The sequence below is a fragment of the Capra hircus genome, chromosome 26 (genome assembly GCF_001704415.2).
Source record: "Capra hircus breed San Clemente chromosome 26, ASM170441v1, whole genome shotgun sequence".
In the NCBI taxonomy this organism is placed as follows: domain Eukaryota; kingdom Metazoa; phylum Chordata; class Mammalia; order Artiodactyla; family Bovidae; genus Capra; species Capra hircus.
The window spans coordinates 436,059-453,808 of record NC_030833.1 but is presented as its reverse complement, the minus strand read 5'-3'; the positions used below and the strand labels follow the sequence as shown (position 1 = coordinate 453,808).

At 62.0% G+C, this 17,750-nt stretch overlaps 1 protein-coding gene across 2 annotated transcripts in view; it reads left to right on the top strand.

The window, feature by feature from the left end:
• Positions 1 to 15,299, top strand: part of KNDC1 (kinase non-catalytic C-lobe domain containing 1) — a 54,609-nt gene extending 39,310 nt beyond the window's left edge. For both annotated transcript variants that reach the window (XM_018041677.1, XM_018041676.1), the window contains exons 18-30: positions 645 to 738; positions 827 to 924; positions 1,059 to 1,279; positions 3,985 to 4,098; positions 4,605 to 4,752; positions 4,821 to 5,000; positions 5,459 to 5,665; positions 5,934 to 6,016; positions 6,225 to 6,375; positions 10,636 to 10,758; positions 10,828 to 10,887; positions 11,471 to 11,628; positions 13,647 to 15,299. In XM_018041677.1, the coding sequence (XP_017897166.1) occupies positions 645 to 738; positions 827 to 924; positions 1,059 to 1,279; positions 3,985 to 4,098; positions 4,605 to 4,752; positions 4,821 to 5,000; positions 5,459 to 5,665; positions 5,934 to 6,016; positions 6,225 to 6,375; positions 10,636 to 10,758; positions 10,828 to 10,887; positions 11,471 to 11,628; positions 13,647 to 13,878 (1,869 nt within the window). In that variant the 3' untranslated portion in view covers positions 13,879 to 15,299. The remainder of the gene's footprint in view (positions 1 to 644; positions 739 to 826; positions 925 to 1,058; positions 1,280 to 3,984; positions 4,099 to 4,604; positions 4,753 to 4,820; positions 5,001 to 5,458; positions 5,666 to 5,933; positions 6,017 to 6,224; positions 6,376 to 10,635; positions 10,759 to 10,827; positions 10,888 to 11,470; positions 11,629 to 13,646) is intronic.

The following is a 17,750-nucleotide window of genomic DNA, read 5'->3' as shown; positions in this document are numbered from 1 at the left end:
CAGAAGCCCAGGGCTGGGCTCCAGGGGGCTGCGCGTGGCTCCAGGGCTGGCTTGGTGGGCTTCGGGGTCTGTACTGCTGGCCGTGTCCAAGCTTCGTGCCCAAGCAAGGCGGCTGAGCACGTGGGGGGCCCAGCCCACATCACACAGGGGTCCTGAGGAGTGGTACGTGTGGTGGGGGGCCTCAGTGGGTGGGTCTGGGGCCACAGAGGGGCCTCATGGAACCACAGGTGCCCGTGGACCCTCACTCACTCACAGCTGATCCCTGAGACCAAGGAAACCACGAGCGGCGTGGGCCCAGGTCCCCCCAGCCAGGGACGGGGCGCCTGGGGTTCTCTCCAGGAGGCAACCCCTCTGACCAGAGGGCACTGGACGCGCCCACCCTGCTCTGCCCGCCTTTCCTCCTGGGTGGCTGCGGAGAGGCCAGGCGGCCTGGTGAGGAGGGCTGGTGGTCACCGACCCCACACGTTTGGCTGCCTTGTTTTGAGCAAGTCCATCAAATCTGGTTCCTTCCACGCTACTGAGACGTCTCCCAGTTCCACTGAGCTGACGCGGACGTCCCGGAGGCCCCCTTGGCCCTGTGGGCGAGCCTGCCTCCCCTGAACCCGAGGGCGGGCGCCCGGGGATCACAGCTCTTTCCTCCCCAGGAGCTGGAGCAGCAGCTCACGATTGAGAAGAGGAACTTCCGAAAGACCCTGAAGTTCTACCAGAAGCTCCTACAGAAGGAGAAGAGGAGCAGAGGTAGCCTCGCTGGGCCAGGGCCAGGCTGGGGGCAGGCGGCCCCAGAGGCTCGGGCGCCTCGTGCTGACCGCGTGCCCCCCCCCCCCAGGCTCCGAGGTGAAGACCATGCTGTCCAAACTGAAGGGGCAGCTGGAGGAGATGCGGGCCAAGGTGCAGTTCCTCGGGCTGGCCAAGAAGTACCTCCAGGCAAGGCCCCGCCCCCGTCCAGAGGCTCCTCCCGCCAAACCCCCGGAACACGCCCGCCTCCGAGCGGCCGCCCCAGCTCAGGCGCGGAGTGAGCGGGCGGCCGGGCAGGCAGATAGCGCTGACTCGCGCCCCAGGTCGTGTACGCGGAGCAGTGGGGCCTGGAGCCCTGCGCGCTGCCCGTGATCGTGAACATCGCGGCCGCCCACTGCGACACGCTGGACTTCAGCCCCCTGGACGAGTCCTCTTCCCTCATCTTCTACAACGCCAGCAAGCACCCGCGCGGCAGCCGGCAGCCCAAGGCGCGGGTCCTGCAGGCTGGCACCCCGCTGGGGCTCATGGCCTACCTGTACTCCAGGTGCAGCCCAGGGGGGACGCTGGGACCCCTGTGCCCCCCCAGGCTCCCGTAGACCAGGGGGGCACAGGCCCAGGGTCGGGTGGAGGAGGCGGGCATCTCCCTGCGCCCCTGAGGCGGGGCTGCATGCTACCTGTGTGGAGTTCGCGTCAGAAACCTAAGTTTGTGTCGGCGCCCACTGGCCTCCTTGGCCAGGCTCCTGGCTGAGGGGCCCAGACCCACACGCATGGGTCTCGGGGTCTGGGTCAGGTGTGCAGGGGGCACTTTGAAGGAGACCCCTGGGAACCCGGCCACCATGACTGACAGCCTGGCGGGCTCCTGACTCCACACAGCCGGGCCCCCCCCCCCCGAGGCACCGTGACTGCGCCCAGCTTCCTAGGTAGGATGCCCAGTAACTAACATGGGGCTCCAGAGCTGAGGGCAGCTTGCACCCAGCCAGCTCTCCACAGCGCTGCTGGGCGTGAGCAGGGTTAGGCTCATGTGCATGCGTGCGAAGTCACTTGAGTCACAACAACCCGACGCGACCCCAGGGACTGTAGCCCACTGGGCTCCTCTGTCCATGGGACTCTCCAGGCAAGAAGACTGGAGTGGGTTGCCATGCCCTCCTCCGGGGATCCTCCTGACCCAGGGATCGAACCCGGGTCTCCTGTGGTTCCTGCACTGCGGCAGGTTCTTTACTGCTGAGCCACTGGGGAGGCCCCTTAGGCTCACGGGACCCCAACTAATAACACGGGCGCAAGGGCTCGCCTGCAGCAGGGAGGGGCCAGGCTGCTCACTCCCGGGGCCCCCAGGCACCCCTGACCCCCCATCCCTTGGTGCACCCCCGAGCCCCACATGGGGCTCAGGCTCTGGGCAGCCTCCTTAAGGGCCCATCCCTCTCAGCCCCAAGCAGGTTGGACACAGACCTCCTCCCATGCGATGGTGGGAGCATCACCCCAGGGTGGCTTCTAGGGGCTCAGCACGCTGCTCCGGAGCCCCTCGGGTCTTCTCTGGGCTGGAGGCTGTTGATAGCCAGTGGGGGACAGGGCCCTCCAGGAGCAGCTGTCTCTGCCCCCACAAGTCGCCCTCCCTAAGTGGGCTGCCAGGGGCCTCCTGTTGGGGGGCGCTCCGGGCTGCCCCTCAAACTCAGGCCTCCTCATCCGCCTCCCCTGCGGGATGGGGTGTCACTCAGCACCACAACCCTCCAAACTGTTCCAGGAGACATCGTGTGTGTGTCACGGGGTGTGCGTGTTACGCGTGAGCACAGCACCCCCACGAGGGCGTCCCCTCTGTGGGGAGCTGGACCCCAGCTGCCCAGTCCTGCCTGCGTCTGGCTGGGTCCAGCAAGGGACCAGCGGCCCGCGGGGCCTCACTCCTGGACCCCCACCTCCTTTTTGCTCTCCTGGTGCCGGGGGCACCCCGAGGGGGCCCTGCCTGAGGCCGAGGACCCACAAGCCCCCCCTGCTTTTTTCCTGACAGTGATTTGCAGCCGGGGAAGGGCCCCTGCACCTGCTCAGCTTTCTGAATTAGCGGTTTCTACAAGGAGACAGGGAGAGCCTGAAAAACGGAGATTAAGAAAGTCTTCAGGGGCCTCCCCGGTGTCCAGTGGTAGAGACCCCAAGCTTCCAATGCAGGGGGCGCAGGCTCGCTCCCTGCTTAGGGAACTAGGTCCCGCATGCCGTGTCACGCAGGCAAAAAAATCCTTTAAAAAAAATGAAATTTAAAAGTCTTCAGACTGAAAATGTTGAGGAATTTCTAATGTGATCAGTACCTCACACCCCCGGCTCATTGGTTCTGATTGGTGGTCCAGCCAGTGCTTCCAGCACAGAACTCTCGTGTCCACATCTAAGCACTCAAACACACCCGTACACACACCAACGCCCACACACACACACACAGCCACACACCTACCTGTGCACACCTGCACTCACGCACAAGTGCACACAGCTGCACTCACATCTGCACCCAGCCGCACTCACACCGATACACCCACACAGGCACTCATCTGCACACTCACACCAACGCCCACACACAAATACAGCCACACACCTACCTGTGCACACCTGCACTCAGAAGTGCACACACCTGCACACACACCAACGCCCACACACACACATACACACAGCCACACACCTACCTGTGCACACCTGCACTCACGCACAAGTGCACACAGCTGCACTCACATCTGCACCCAGCCGCACTCACACCCATACACACACCCACACAGGCACTCATCTGCACACTCACACCAATGCCCACACACAAATACAGCCACACACCTACCTGTGCACACCTGCACTCAGAAGTGCACACACCTGCACACACACCAACGCCCACACATACACATACACACAGCCACACACCTACCTGTGCACACCTGCACTCTCACAAGTGCACACACCCCTGTGCACTCACCTCTGCACACAGCCCCACACACACCTGCACTCACGTACAAGTGCACACAGCCGCACTCACACCCATACACACACCCACACAGGCACTCATCTGCACATGCACACCCCTGCACACACAGATGCACTGACACCCATACACACCCACCTCTGCACACTCACACCCATACACCCGCACGTCCACTCAGCACACGCACACCCATACACACACCCCTGTGCATTCATCTGTGCACACAGCCACACACGCACACCCATACGCACACTGCGCACACCCCGGGCGGGTGCCGGCCGGCCCACGCTGACGCCCGCCCCCCGCAGCGGCGCCTTCCTGGAGGGCTACGTGCAGCAGTTCCTGTACACCTTCCGCTACTTCTGCAGCCCCCACGACTTCCTGCACTTCCTGCTGGACCGCATCAGCAGCACCCTGTCCAGGTACCCCAGGGTCCAGGCCAAGGACAGCGGCGGAGAGGGGGGTGCAGACGGGCCAGGAGCGGCCACTGATGCCCCCGGGGGGGGAGAAGCAGGGTGGGGGCAAGGCAGGTGGGACCCCCATGGACTGGAGGATGTATGGGGGATCCCAAGGGCCTCAGCCGGCAGGCAGGGTCAGCACAGGAGGGCGTGGTGGGCGGTGCTAGACGTGTTCTCGCCCTCTCTGAGCTGGCCTGTCCTTGCCCCCAGACGCCCGCACAAGCTCAGGCTGGGCACCCCGGGAGGGGATTCACGGAGGCCCTGCCCACCCCACTGCTCCGGACACCTTCCCAACTTCGGGGCAGGCTGGAGGGGGCGGTGGCTGCAGCAGCCCCTCTCATGCCCAGGCGGGCGGGCGGCATGGGGAGAGACTTAGGTGCCCTCTAAAGACAGAGCCACGCTCCCCCACCCTGTCCCATCTGGGGATGGCGCAGGGGGCCCTGCCCGGCTCAGGCCTCCTCTGCCTCCAGGGCCCACCAGGAGCCCACCTCCACCTTCACCAAGGTCTACAGGCGGAGCTTCTGCCTGCTGCAGGCCTGGCTGGAGGACTGCTATGCCGTGGACTTCGTGAGGAATGCCGGGCTCCTGGGGAGGCTCCAGGACTACCTCTCCTCCCAGGTGAGGCGGGGGGCGGGGGGGACGCACCCCCCGGGAGGCGGTAGGTGACCCCACGTGCTTCTGCCCAGATTCTGCCCCTGGACGGCTCCGTGGAGCACCTGCTGGGCCTGCTGGAGGTGGGCAGTGAGCGGCGGGCCGAGGGCACCCTGCGTGGTACGGACCTGGAGGACCCCAAGGAGGTGGAGGAGGACGCCAGGCCCCTCAATGCCCTGTGTAAGAGGCTCTCGGAGGACGCCGTCTCCCGGAAGGTGCGGCCTTTCCCGGGAAGATGGGCACCAGTCCCGCGCGTGGCGCAGCGACACCCACAGGGACACACGCGCATGCCCGTATATGCAGCAGGCGGGCAGAGGCGCGCGCCCCGTCCTGCAGCTCCGGGGCAGCAGCCCGGTGAGGCGGGCACTTCCTGTCACAGCCCCGGACAAGGACGAGAGGGCCGGCCAGGGGCTCAGACCGCCCCACCGCCCTGACCCTGGGCCAAGGGCAGGGTGGGATGTGGCCGGGATGGGGCAGGGTCTCGGGGGGGGCCTCACCATGATGCGTGCAGGCAGCACCACGGCTCTGTCCACAGGGGAGCCGCTGAAATCCCGGGGTCAGGGCGGCCGCGGGCGGGAGGCAGGGCTCTGCCCCGAGGCTCTATCTGAGCCAAGCTGGGGCCCCCGGCCACCGGCCGCCTGGGCCGCCCTGACCCGAAGGACCCACCCTGCAGAGCTTCCCCTGGCGGCTCTCCCGGGGCAACGGGTTGGCTCTGCCCCACCACAAGGGGCGCCAGTACAGTATCGCGTCGGCCCTGCCCAAGCCCTGCTTCCTGGAGGACTTCTACGGGCCCTACACCAAGGCCGGCGAGAAGGGGCCCTACTTCCTGACCGAGTACAGCACCCAGCAGCTCTTCAGCCAGCTGACGCTGCTCCAGCAGGTGGGGGCGCCAGGCCCACATGGCCTGCGGGAGGCGCCCTGCCCTGCCCTGCACAGGGCCCTTCCTGCTAGAACTGGGCGGGCGGTCAGCCCCTAGGTGCCCCTCCCCAGCCCCCGCCGACCCAGGCCCCGCCACCCGGCAGGCAACGGCAGGAACAGGGACGCAGCGGCTGCCCACCCCCTGCCGCTGCCGGGTGGACGTGGGGAGCCCCCCAGAGCCCCAGCCCTGAGACGGGGTGCTGCTTGCCCTGTGTCCTCATCCCTGGCAGGAGCTGTTTCAGAAGTGCCACCCCGTCCACTTCCTAAACTCACGGGCCCTGGGCGTCACGGACAAAAGTGCAGCGGTCCCCAAGTGAGTGTCGCGAGCTGGGGGCGCTGCGGTGGCCAAGGGGGTCGAGGGCTCCACCCGGCCATTTCCGCCGGGTATGAATGCCTTTCCAGACACTGGCTAATGGGCAATGCCTCAGGGCTCCGGGCTGGGCGCCACCCCCTTCCTCGGGGTCCCAGCGCTGCCGTGCCCCGGCTGGGACGTGCCGGACCCGTGCCTGCATCTCTCGTAGGGCCAGCTCTTCTGAGTCTCTGTCAGCCAAAACCTGCAGCTTATTTCTGCCCAACTACGTCCAGGACAAATACCTGTTACAGCTTCTAAGAAGCGCTGATGACGTCAGCACCTGGGTTGCTGCCGAGATCGTGACCAGCCACACCTCCAAGGTCGGTGCCTGAGGCTCCAGCCCCAGCACAGGGTCGGGGGTGCCAGCGGTGAGGGCACCTCCCTGGGCGAGCCCCTCTGCTGGGGGTGCACGGAAGCGTCCCAAGCTGAAGCCCCTGGAGCAGGCGAGCACTAGGGGCACTCAAGGCAGGGCCCCCGCGGTTCCCCGGCCTCCACCCCCGACCCCTGACGAAGCCCCAAGGCCCACCAACACACGCAGAGTTCCCCAGTCTTTCCCCTTGCAGGGAGAATCTTCCAACTTCAGAGGTTTATTAGCTGACAGACTGACCCCTCCTCACTTGTGCCAGGACGTGGGCACCGGGACCCTGCCCTCGCCCCCATCTGCTCCAATCCTTGATGTCTTCCTGAGCGACACCAACCTGCAACTTTCCGCTCACCCCATCAAGGGCATCACACGGGCCTCCAAGTGCTTTGGGGGGACGTGGGGGGGGCATCGGTGCCTTGAGGGGGGCACCGGTGCCCCGGGCACAGGCCAGAGCCATCTCCAGCCCCACCCGGGGGGGCGGCCAGGGGACTGCACCAGTGTCACTGTGAGCAGAGGATGCAGGGAGGGCTGTTCACGGGGCGGTGTGAGGTCTGCAGGGACAGCACGAGGCAGGGATGAGGGAGAGCGCCCGGGGTGGACGTGCTGACCGAGCCTGAGACACACACGGTCCCCACACTGCATGTGGCTCGCTATGCCGTCAGAACAACCGGAGACGGATTTCGACACGTAAACTCTGCTCTCAGAAAACGGTCAGAACTCAAAAGCTGAGCCAGAGGATGTAACAGGAAGACCACACACAGACCTCACCAGGTGGTCAACACTGAAATCAGATTGACTATATTCTTTGCAACCAAAGATGGAGAAGCTCTATACAGTCAGCAAAAACAAGACTGGGAGCTGGCTGTGGCTCGGATCATGAATTCCTTATTGCCAAATTCAGACTTAAATTGAAGAAAGTAGGGAAAACCACTAGACCATTCAGGTATGACCTGAATCAAATCCCTTATGATCATACAGTGGAAGTGAGAAACAGATTTAAGGGTCTAGATCTCATAGATAGAGTGCCTGATGAACTATGGAATGAGGTTCATGACATTGTACAGGAGACAGGGATCAAGACCATCCCCATGGAAAAGAAATGCAAGAAAGCAAAATGGCTGGCTGGGGAGGCCTTCAAATAGCTGTGAAAAGAAGAGAAGCGAAAAGCAATGGAATAAAGGAAAGATATACCCATCTGAATGGAGAGTTCCAAAGAATAGCAAGGAGAGATAAGAAAGCCTTCCTCAGCGATCAGTGCAAAGAAATAGAGGAAAACAATAGAATGGGAAAGACTAGAGACCTCTTCAAGAAAATTAGAGATACCAAGGGACCATTTCATGCAAAGATGGGCTCAATAAAGGAGAGAAATGGTAGGGACCTAACAGAAGCAGAAGATATTAAGAAGAGGTGGCAAGAATACACAGAACCATACAAAAACAAAAAAAAAGATCTTCATGACACAGATAATCACGATGGTGAGATCACTCACCTAGAGCCAGATATCCTGGAATATGAAGCCAAGTGGGCCTTAGGAAGCATCACTATGAACAAAGCTAGTGGAGGTGATGGAATTACAGTTGAGCTGTTTCAAATCCTGAAAGATGATCCTGTGAAAGTGCTGCACTCAATATGCCAGCAAATTTGGAAATCTCAGCAGTGGCCACAGGAAAGGAAGAGGTCAGTGTTCATTCCAATCTTGAAGGCAATGCCAAAGAATGCTCAAACTACCGCACAATTGCATTCATCACACACTAGCAAAGGAGTGCTCAAAATTCTCCAAGCCAGCCTTCAACAGTACGTGAAATGTGAACGTCCAGATGTTCAAGCTGGATTTAGTAAAGGCAGAGGAACCAGAGATCAAATTGCCAACATCGCTGGATCATCAAAAAAGCAAGAGAGTTCCAGAAAAACATCTATTTCTGCTTATTGACTATGCCAAAGTCTTTGACTGTGTGAATCACAATAAACTGTGGAAAATTCTGAAAGAGATGGGAATACCAGACCACCTGACCTGCCTCTTGAGAAATCTGTATGCAAGTCAGGACAGCAACAGTTAGAACTGAACATGGAACAACAGACTGGTTCCAAATAGGAAAAGGAGTACGTCAAAGCTGTATATTTTCACCCTGCTTATTTAACTTATATGCAGAGAACATCATGAGAAACCCTGGGCTGGAGGAAGCACAAGCTAGAATCCAGATTGCCCGGAGAAATATCAATAACCTCAGATATGCAGATGACACCACCCTTATGGCAGGAAGCGAAGAGCAACTAAAGAGCCTCTTGATGAAAGTGAAAGAGGAGAGTGAAAAAGTTGGCTTGAAGCTCAACATTCAGAAAACTAAGATCAGGGCATCTGGTCCCATCACTTCATGGCAAATAGATGGGGAAACAGTGGAAACAGTGTCAGACTTTATTTTTTGGACTCCCAAATCACTGCAGATGGTGATTGCAGCCATGAAATTAAGACATTTACTCCTCGGAAGGAAAGCTGGGACCAACCTAGACAACATATTAAAAAGCAGAGGCATTACTTTGTCAACAAAGGTCTGTCTAGTCAAGGCTATGGTTTTTCCAGCAGTCATGTATGGATGTGAGAATTGGACTCTAAAGAAAGCTGAGCGCTGAAGAATTGATGCTTTTGAACTGTGGTGTTGCAGAAGACTCTTAGATTCAACCAGTCCGTCCTACAGGGGATCAGTCCTGGGTGTTCATTGGAAGGACTGATGTTGAAGCTGAAACTCCAGTACTTTGGCCACCTGATGCAAAGAGCTGACTCATTGGAAAAGACCCTGATGCTGGGAGGGATTGGGGGCAGGAGGAGAAGGGGACAACCGAGGATGAGATGGCTGGATGGCATCACCCACTGGATGGACTGAGTTTGTGCAAGCTTCAGGAGTTGGTGATGGACAGGGAGGCCTGGCGTGCTGTGGTCCATGGGGTCGCAAAGAGGACACGACTGAGCGACTGAACTGAGCTGAACAGAAGCCCTCAGAGGTGGCAGCTCACCCCGATCGGATCCCACCCCTGGGGACGTGGGAGCACAGGGGCACAGAGAAAGGGAAGCGTCTGACAGGGAGCCGCTCGGTCGCGCCCGCCTCTGCAACCCCAGGGGCTGCGCGGCCCTCGGAATCCTCCAGGCCAGAACGCGGGGGTGGGCAGCCTTTCCCTTCTCCGGGGGGTCTTCCCAGCCCGGGATTGAGCCCAGGCCTCCTGCATCGCAGGCGGATTCTTCACCAGCAGAGCCACCAGGCAAGCCCTGTTTTAGACGAGTGACGGTGGGAACAAAGGGAAACGAGGCCTCCGGCTTCAGCAGTGGGCGCAGAAGTCACGGGACACAGCAGCTGCGATGAGGAGGCCACCCCGTGCCCACCAACAGCCAATGGACCGACCATGCAGCCCGCTGCCCGTGCCAGGGCCTGTCACTCAGCCCCACGTGGGGACAGCCAGGGACACAGGCCACGGTGCTGAGCCTGGCGGGGGCGAGAGAGGCTGGCCGCCCGAGGAGACCGCCACAAGACCCCAGCACCCGAGGCCGGCCCCCGTGTGGGGCAGCTCTGCCTGCAGTGGCTGGGGGCTCCTGCTTTGCGTCTGTCCAGACCTGCGAAGAAAAAGACATCAGCGGGAGAAGCAGGCGTGTAACTGTTCTCACGCCAGGCAGCGGGCAGCCACGTGCTGAGTGACCCCTGGGCCATCCCGGAACCCGGGCACTGGCCAAGCGCAGCAGCAGGGTGTGCGGTGGGGTCGCAGGTGGTGTCCCCCCCGAAGGATGGTGCTGGCCGTGGCGACGGTCCGCGGCTGAAATGAGGGTCAGCTGAATCCTCCAGAATCTTCTAAGTCACTGCAATCGTGTGAAATCCAAGCACTGACTGAGGGGCCTTGCACTGGGCTGTGGGCAGAGACTCCCTCGGGGGTGGGGGGTGGTGCTGGGGGTTCCCAGCCGACCCACCGCTCTGCCCTGTGGAAGCAGGCAGCTCAAGCCCATCCCACCAGCCGGGCAGAGGAGACGCTGGGCCCCTGTGGGCCCCCCTCCCCCCCCCCAGGCGTGCCCCGCTGCCCCCGTCTCTCCTGAGCCGAGGTTTGTCCAGGGGACAGTGAGCACCTGGCCTGCCTCTATGCCCGTCCCTGTGGGCCGCCTGCTCCACCCACCCCGAGGCCGGCCCTGCCCTGCACCCCTCAGAGCTCGGGATGCGAGTGTCTCGTTCTCTGGTTTCAGCTGCAAGTGACCCTGCTCTCCAAGTTTCTGCTGATCGCGAAGTCTTGCTACGAGCGGAGGAACTTCGCCACGGCCATGCAGATTCTGGGCGGCCTGGAGCACGCGGCCGTGCGCCAGTGCGCGGTGGGTCCCCCACGCGGCCGGGCAGGGGGGCCCCGCGGGGCCGGGGTTTCACCCGCGCTTTTACTCTAGGCCTGGAGAATTCTGCCCGCGAAGATAGCAGAGGTGATGGAGGAGCTGAAAGCTGTGGAGGTATCGGTGTGCGTGAGCTCCCGGGAGCTCGCATCCCCCCAGGGGCGGCGGGTGACGGGTGGTGGGACGGGCAGAGGCAGGGGTGCTCCAGGAGCCCTCCCTGCCGACTGTGCCTTATGGGTCTGACTCCCGCTGGGGGTGCGGGTATCCAAGCCCACCGCCTCCTGACTGCCCCTCGAGAGAGACGGTCGGCCAGGACACAGCCTCTGGCTGACGGGCCGAGGCGCCAGGGGCAGCCTGCATCCAGCCCAGGCTCAGCTCCGCCAGTGGGACGGCTCCCGTGCGTCGTCGGCTGACAGCAGCCGGGGGCCTGGCGCTGTCTCATTAGGGTGGGTGTTCCTCAGCGCGCTTCTGGAACCAGCACCTCAGCAGCAGGAAGCGCATGTCTTTCTGGGGAGTCAGTGTTCCTCCTGTGCCCACACGCTGCAGAGCCTGGACCCCCAGCCCGGGAGCCAAGGGACATTTTGAATTGGATGGCAAATTGGGGTGTGGTGCCCCATGCACCAAATGGCACTGGCCAGCCCTGCTGGGCACCAGGGATGCCCCCTTGTCCCTGCTCACCCCATGCCCGTCTGGGTCCCAGGTCTTCCTGAAGAGCGACAGCCTGTGTCTGATGGAAGGACGGCGCCTCAGGGCCCAGCCCACCCTGCCCTCAGCCCACCTGCTGGCCATGCACATACAGCAGCTGGAGACGGGAGGCTTCACCATGACCAACGGGGCCCACAGGTGGAGCAAGCTCAGGTGAGGGGCCCACAGGTGGAGCAAGCTCAGGTGAGGGGCCCACAGGTGAGCAAGCTCAGGTGAGGGGCCCACAGGTGAGCAAACAGGTGAGCAAGCAGGTGAGGGGCCTACAGGTGGAGCAAGCTCAGGTGAGGGGCCCACAGGTGAGCAAGCAGGTGGAGCGAGCTCAGGTGAGGGGCCCACAGGTGAGCAAGCTCAGGTGAGGGGCCCACAGGTGGCGCAAGCTCAGGTGAGGGGCCCACAGGTGAGCAAGCTCAGGTGAGGGGCCCACAGGTGAGCCAGCCAGGTGAGGGGCCCACAGGTGAGCAAGCTCAGGTGAGGGGCCCACAGGTGAGCAAGCTCAGGTGAGGGGCCCACAGGTGAGCAAGCAGGTGAGGGGCCTACAGGTGAGCAAGCTCAGGTGAGGGGCCCACAGATGAGCCAGCAGGTGAGGGGCCCACAGGCAAGCCAGCCAGGTGAGGGGTCTCCCCATCCCTCCTATTCCTCTGAGGCCTGGACCAGAATGCCCCCACCTAGCCCTCACCCTGGCCCAGGCTGCCACACGCTCCCTCCAGGTGACTCCCAGCTGCCTCCTTCTCCACAAGTGCGGGGTAAACATTTCCCGTACTGCTGGCATCCGTGGCCCCAAACACCGCCCCAAGGTCGAAGGTCGTTGCAACCTCCCTTCCTGTTGGGAGAGCAGGCACACCCTGAACCCCAACTCTGTGCAGCCGCCCCCCAGCCCCTGGAAGCCGCCTCCTCCCTCTGTCCCGCTTCTGCTCTCCTGTCGGACCCCTGGTCAGGCCCCCGTCCCTTCAGCTGCTGGCACCCCTGGGGACCCACCAGGAGGCACAGACTGGGCGCTGTTTGCGACCACCCTCACCGTGACCCCACCAGCGACTCAGACACCCCCAAAGAGGGTCACTGCCCACTTCAGCCTGTGCGGCACCAGTCCCCTCAGCATCCAGGCCCAGGCCAGCCTCTCCAGGGGCTCCCGGCCACATTGCCCCTCCACAGCGCCCCAGGCCCACACTGCCTTCAGCTCAGGGCCAGCGGGTCTGCAAGGAGCGCCCCCTCCCACAGCTCCATCCTCTCCACCCTGCCCTGCCTGCCCGTTCACACTGCAGTCAGGTGGAGGCTGGTCCAGCCTCCTCGGGGTCAAGGACAGCAGCCTTGCTTTGTGAGCAGGGCCCAGGGGGCACGGAGCCCAACATTTCCACCTGTGCCTGCGAGACCCCTTCAGTCCCTGAAAATAGTAGTTTAGAGATAACAGTATTATCCACAAGGCATACTTAACTGCAAGAGGTCCACAGCGATCAACGGGGAAGCGGGCACTGAGGGAAGGCCACAGTCCAGAAAGGGCCTGGCCAGGCTCTGCTCACGTGTGCTCCTCCCGACACGGCTCACGGGCGCGTGTGTTTGCACACCTGTCTCATTAACAATGGAGGCATTCGCGTGGAACACACCACGTCTTCACCCAAAACCAGGGTGGGCACGTGTCTGGGGTCCACAGCCTCCCCGGGCAGAACCTCTGCAGCTCAGAGGCCCCCGTTTTCCGGATGACGCCCGGTGGTGTCAGCTGCCGCCTGACGCCCAGCTCTGGAAGGCAAAGGCTAGCTCCCCGCGTGGACGGTTCCCTGGGCCCCACGTCATTGAACGGGGCCAGGCCAAAGCGCAGAGCACCAAACCCGCCCGGATGGACTAACCCGCGTGCACTCGTCTGCCGCCTCGGGCTGCCTCACGCTTCCTTATCGTGGGGATTTCAGCACTGACCGGGCCTCACACAGCGCATCTCCAGTCAGCGTTTGTGGAATGAAATGTGGACGGACAGATGGAGGGAGGGAGGGATGGACAGACGCAGGGCAGGTGGACAAACACGCCTGGGCCCTGAAATGAGGTCTGGCCTGTGAATGAACAGCAGACTGGCCCCTCACGGTCTGAACTCTGATGCGGCCGGGCTGGGACTGGCCAGTGCCCACCAGCTGCAACACCGCCCCCGAGACGCGCGCAAACTCACGCCCCATTTCTTCCCGACACAGAAACATCGCCAAGGTGGCGAGCCAGGTCCACGCGTTCCAGGAGAACCCCTACACGTTCGCCCCCGACCCCAAGTTGCAGTCTCAGCTCAAGCAGAGAATCGCCCGCTTCAGCGGGGCCGACATCACTGTGCTGGCAGCGGACAGCGGGGCGGGCCCCCGGCAGGCGGCCAGCGAGAAGCACTCCCGGAAGATTCAGGACAAGCTGCGGAGGATGAGAGCCACGTTCCAGTAGCGGAGGCGGCAGCCCGGGGTGGACTGGGACCCCCCGCGGCCCAGGAGGGCCATCGGACGGGAGTGCAGGCTCAGACACGGACCCGGAGATGGCACCGGGAGGCTGACTGTAAAATTTAAAGATATGAGATGTAAACCAGACTGGAGTGAGTAGGCTCCCAGGAGCCGACCCCCGGACGCTCATTATGTTTCTCAGACGAACAGCTTCCGCCCAGCCTGCCCCCAGAGCCTCACACCCCTCGGTCTGTAACCCGGGTGCCCCCGAGCAGTGTTTGCGTCAGTCTGCCGGTGTCTGCCATGACGGAGGGCCAAGACGGACCCCTGGTCCCCTGCTAACGACAGATTCCAAGGGTTCTGGAACCTTCCATGTGAAGCCCTGAGGCTTCCAGGGGCCGCAGCCCAGCCCTGGGCTCACAGTTCCCCCGCCAGACATCCCGCCCTCTGTCCCAAGCGCTGGCTGCTCGCCCTGCCCTGGGGGTGGGGGTGCCCGAGCCTCACGGCCTTCACCCGGCCACCCCCTGCTGCCCGCCAGTGGCTCGCAGCTCCCACCGGCCGCTCCCCGTGCCCCATGGCCCCGGTGCCTGCCGCTCGCCACTGAGAGCACTGCCCCGTGGGGCGGGTTCCCCTGTGCTGAGGCCCCGCGCCCAAGGGCACAGGACTCAGATGGCAGCTCCAAAGCCAAGACAGCCTCAGCGGCCCCTCTGCGACCCCGCTGCGGGGGGGGGCGCCTGGGGGGTGGTCCCGGACGCCTTCAGCACCCGTGCATGCGACACGCACACCCGTGCCTGCCTCCCGTGGCTGGCTGCCACTGTGCTTTCGGAGAGGAGAGGCGCCTGCTGCCTCGGGGGCACTGAGCACTCCCCAGGGCTGTTTCCACCGGCCTGCTGGTGTCGCCTTGCCCAGCGCAGGCAGGACGTGCTCGGCCAGCGGCTTGGGGACCAGGGCTGGGCCTCACACACCCGCGGCAGGGAGGCCAGCGCCCCGGACCGTCCCAGGCACCAGCATCCTTACGTTGCAAATCGCCGCGAGACCCGAGATTCTTCTTTTGAGTTTTAGGATTAGTGATTCTTTGGCACAACCAGCTAGTAGTATTACAAGGAAAACCATTACCTGATAAAACGCTGAGTTTCTAACGTCAGGGTGTTTTCCCACGTATATATTCGTTCCCGACACCTAGCTCCTGCATATGTGAAATGCGACAGGCGTGCGGCACGCCTGGCCCTGACGTGGCTTTCATGTGAGAATTCAGTTCTGCAGATGAACTCCTGGGTTTTCAGCACTGAACTCAAAAGCTCAGCGGCCGCGTGAACACGCACTCCAGCCAGACCGGCTCTGCCCCGGGAGTGGCCGCCTCGGCCCCCGCGCGCCCGTCTGCATGTCGCGCTCACGCACTCCAGTTTCTAATAAAGCCGTTTCTACCAAGACGGCTGCCCACGGCTCCCGCACTTTGTCCGCCCCGCAGGTCACGGGGGGCTCCCCACAGCCACGACGATGTCTCCAGGGCTGCTCGTGAGGGCGGGCGGCAATGATCTTGGGTGACAAGCCAGGAGCAAGGTGGCCCCAAGACCTCACCCCACACCCCGGGGCCTGCAAGCTGCCTCCGGAGGAGACGGCCAGCCTCCCACAGTCGCCGCCCACGGAGACCTCCGGGCACCACAGCCCCGCCCTGCCCACCACAAACCCTGCCATCCCGGGGCCCGGCCACCCAGACCTCACCCACAGCCCACAGGTTGGACAGCCAGCTTGTCCTCGCGGGGGGACTGAGGGGTGCCCGGGCCTGTCACCACCAGGAAGGGTCGTGCTGCTGTGGTTCAGGCCTGGCAGGCACCGCAGGGTGGTGGTCTCTCTGCTGTGGGGCCGCCCGAGCCTGGGGGGTCTTCTTGGCATCTCTGGGCTCCGCCCTCCAGATGCCAGCAGCATCGCTCCCCCTCCTCACAGCTGCCTCCACACCACAGCCCCTAAAGCACTGACACCCCAAATCTTGGTTTCCAGATAACATTCAGGTCTCCAGAAAGAACAAGGCAACAGCTGAACAGCCGATTCCAGGGCTGGGCTGGGGAAAGTACAGCGCACGAGTCAGGAGCTACAGGGAGGAAGGGGACAGGGGCAGATCGCGTCAGAGGGCACAGGACACGAGGGGAGAGCTGCTCCCACAGCCAGAGCCCACCACGTGCGCCCCACGCGTGGCAGCGACGGGCTGTGGGCCAGGACGAGGGTCCAAGTCAGCCCTTACCGGCATCAGCAAACAGCTGAATGAGAAACAGGAATACCCAGGGGGAACCCGAACGGGCTCCCGGGAGGGGCAGCTGGTGCTGGGGGCACCTGGCGACTGGCCCCCGCGAGGGTGCCCTCACAGTGGGGAGATGCAGGCCTCACCCTAACTGCAGAGGAGGGTCACACTAAGCAGATGGCATGTCACTTTTGGGGTCTCATCCCAGGCCCTCGAGCCCCGGTCTAATCATGAGAAGACACCAGACAAACCCAAGCTGAGGGGCCAGCCTCAAAATACCCACCAGTCTCCTCAACGTGTCAAGTACATGGGGGAAAAGGTCTAGAGAGGACCACGGGGACAGACTGAGAGCACAGGGTTACCAAACACAGCTGGAGCCCATGAGGGCTGCGAGCAGAGGGCCTGCTGTGAGCACACGAGGGCTGCGAGCAGAGGGCCTGCTGTGAGCACACGAGGGCTGCGAGCAGAGGGCCTGCTGTGAGCACACGAGGGCTGCGAGCAGGGGGCCTGCTGTGAGCACACGAGGGCTGAGGGCTGCGAGCAGAGTGCCTGCTGTGAGCACACGAGGGCCGCGAGCAGGGGGCCTGCTGTGAGCACACGAGGGCTGAGGGCTGCGAGCAGGGAGCCTGCTGTGAGCACACGAGGGCTGAGGGCTGCGAGCAGGGGCCTGCTGTGAGCACATGAGGGCCGCGAGCAGGGGGCCTGCTGCACCGCAGTCTAGTCAGCAGGGCTGTGCAGCCACCGACTTCTCAGCGTTGCCCAAGTTCCAGGGCCAAGAAAGATACCAGGCACTCTTTGCCGTCTGTATAACCCGGGTGGAGATTTAGAATTCCACACCAAGGAATCTAAGAAAGGCAATGCCAAAGAATGCTCCAACTACCGCACAACTGCACTCATCTCACACATAGTAAAGGAATGCTCAGAATTCTGCAAGCCAGGCTTCAGCAGTACGTGAACTGTGAACTTCCAGATGTTCAAGCTGGTTTTAGAAAAGGCAGACAAACCAGAGATCAAATTGCCAACATCCACTGGATCATCAAAAAAGCAAGAGAGTTCCAGAAAAACATCTATTTCTGCTTTACTGACTATGCCAAAGCCTTTGACTGTGTGGATCACAATAAACTGTGGAAAATTCTGAAAGCGACAGGAATACCAGACCACCTGACCTGCCTCTTGAGAAACCTATATGCAGGTCAGGAAGCAACAGTTAGATGTGGACATGGAACAACAGACTGTTTCCAAATAGGAAAAGGAGTACGTCAAGGCTGTATATTGTCACCCTGCTTATTTAACTTCTATGCAGAGCACATCATGAGAAACGCTGGGCTGGAAAAAGCACAAGCTGGAATCAAGATTGCTGGGAGAAACATCAATAACCTCAGATATGCAGATGACACCACCCTTATGGCAGAAAGTGAAGAGGAGCTAAAAAGCCTCTTGATGAAAGTGAAAGAGGAGAGTGAAAAAGTTGGCTTAAAGCTCAGCATTCAGAAAATGAAGATCATGGCACCTGGTCCCATCACTTCATGGCAGAATGATGGGGAAGCAGTGGAAACAGTGTCAGACTTTATTTTTTTGGGCTCCAAAATCACTGCAGATGGTGACTGCAGCCATGAAATTAAAAGACGCTTACTGCTTGGAAG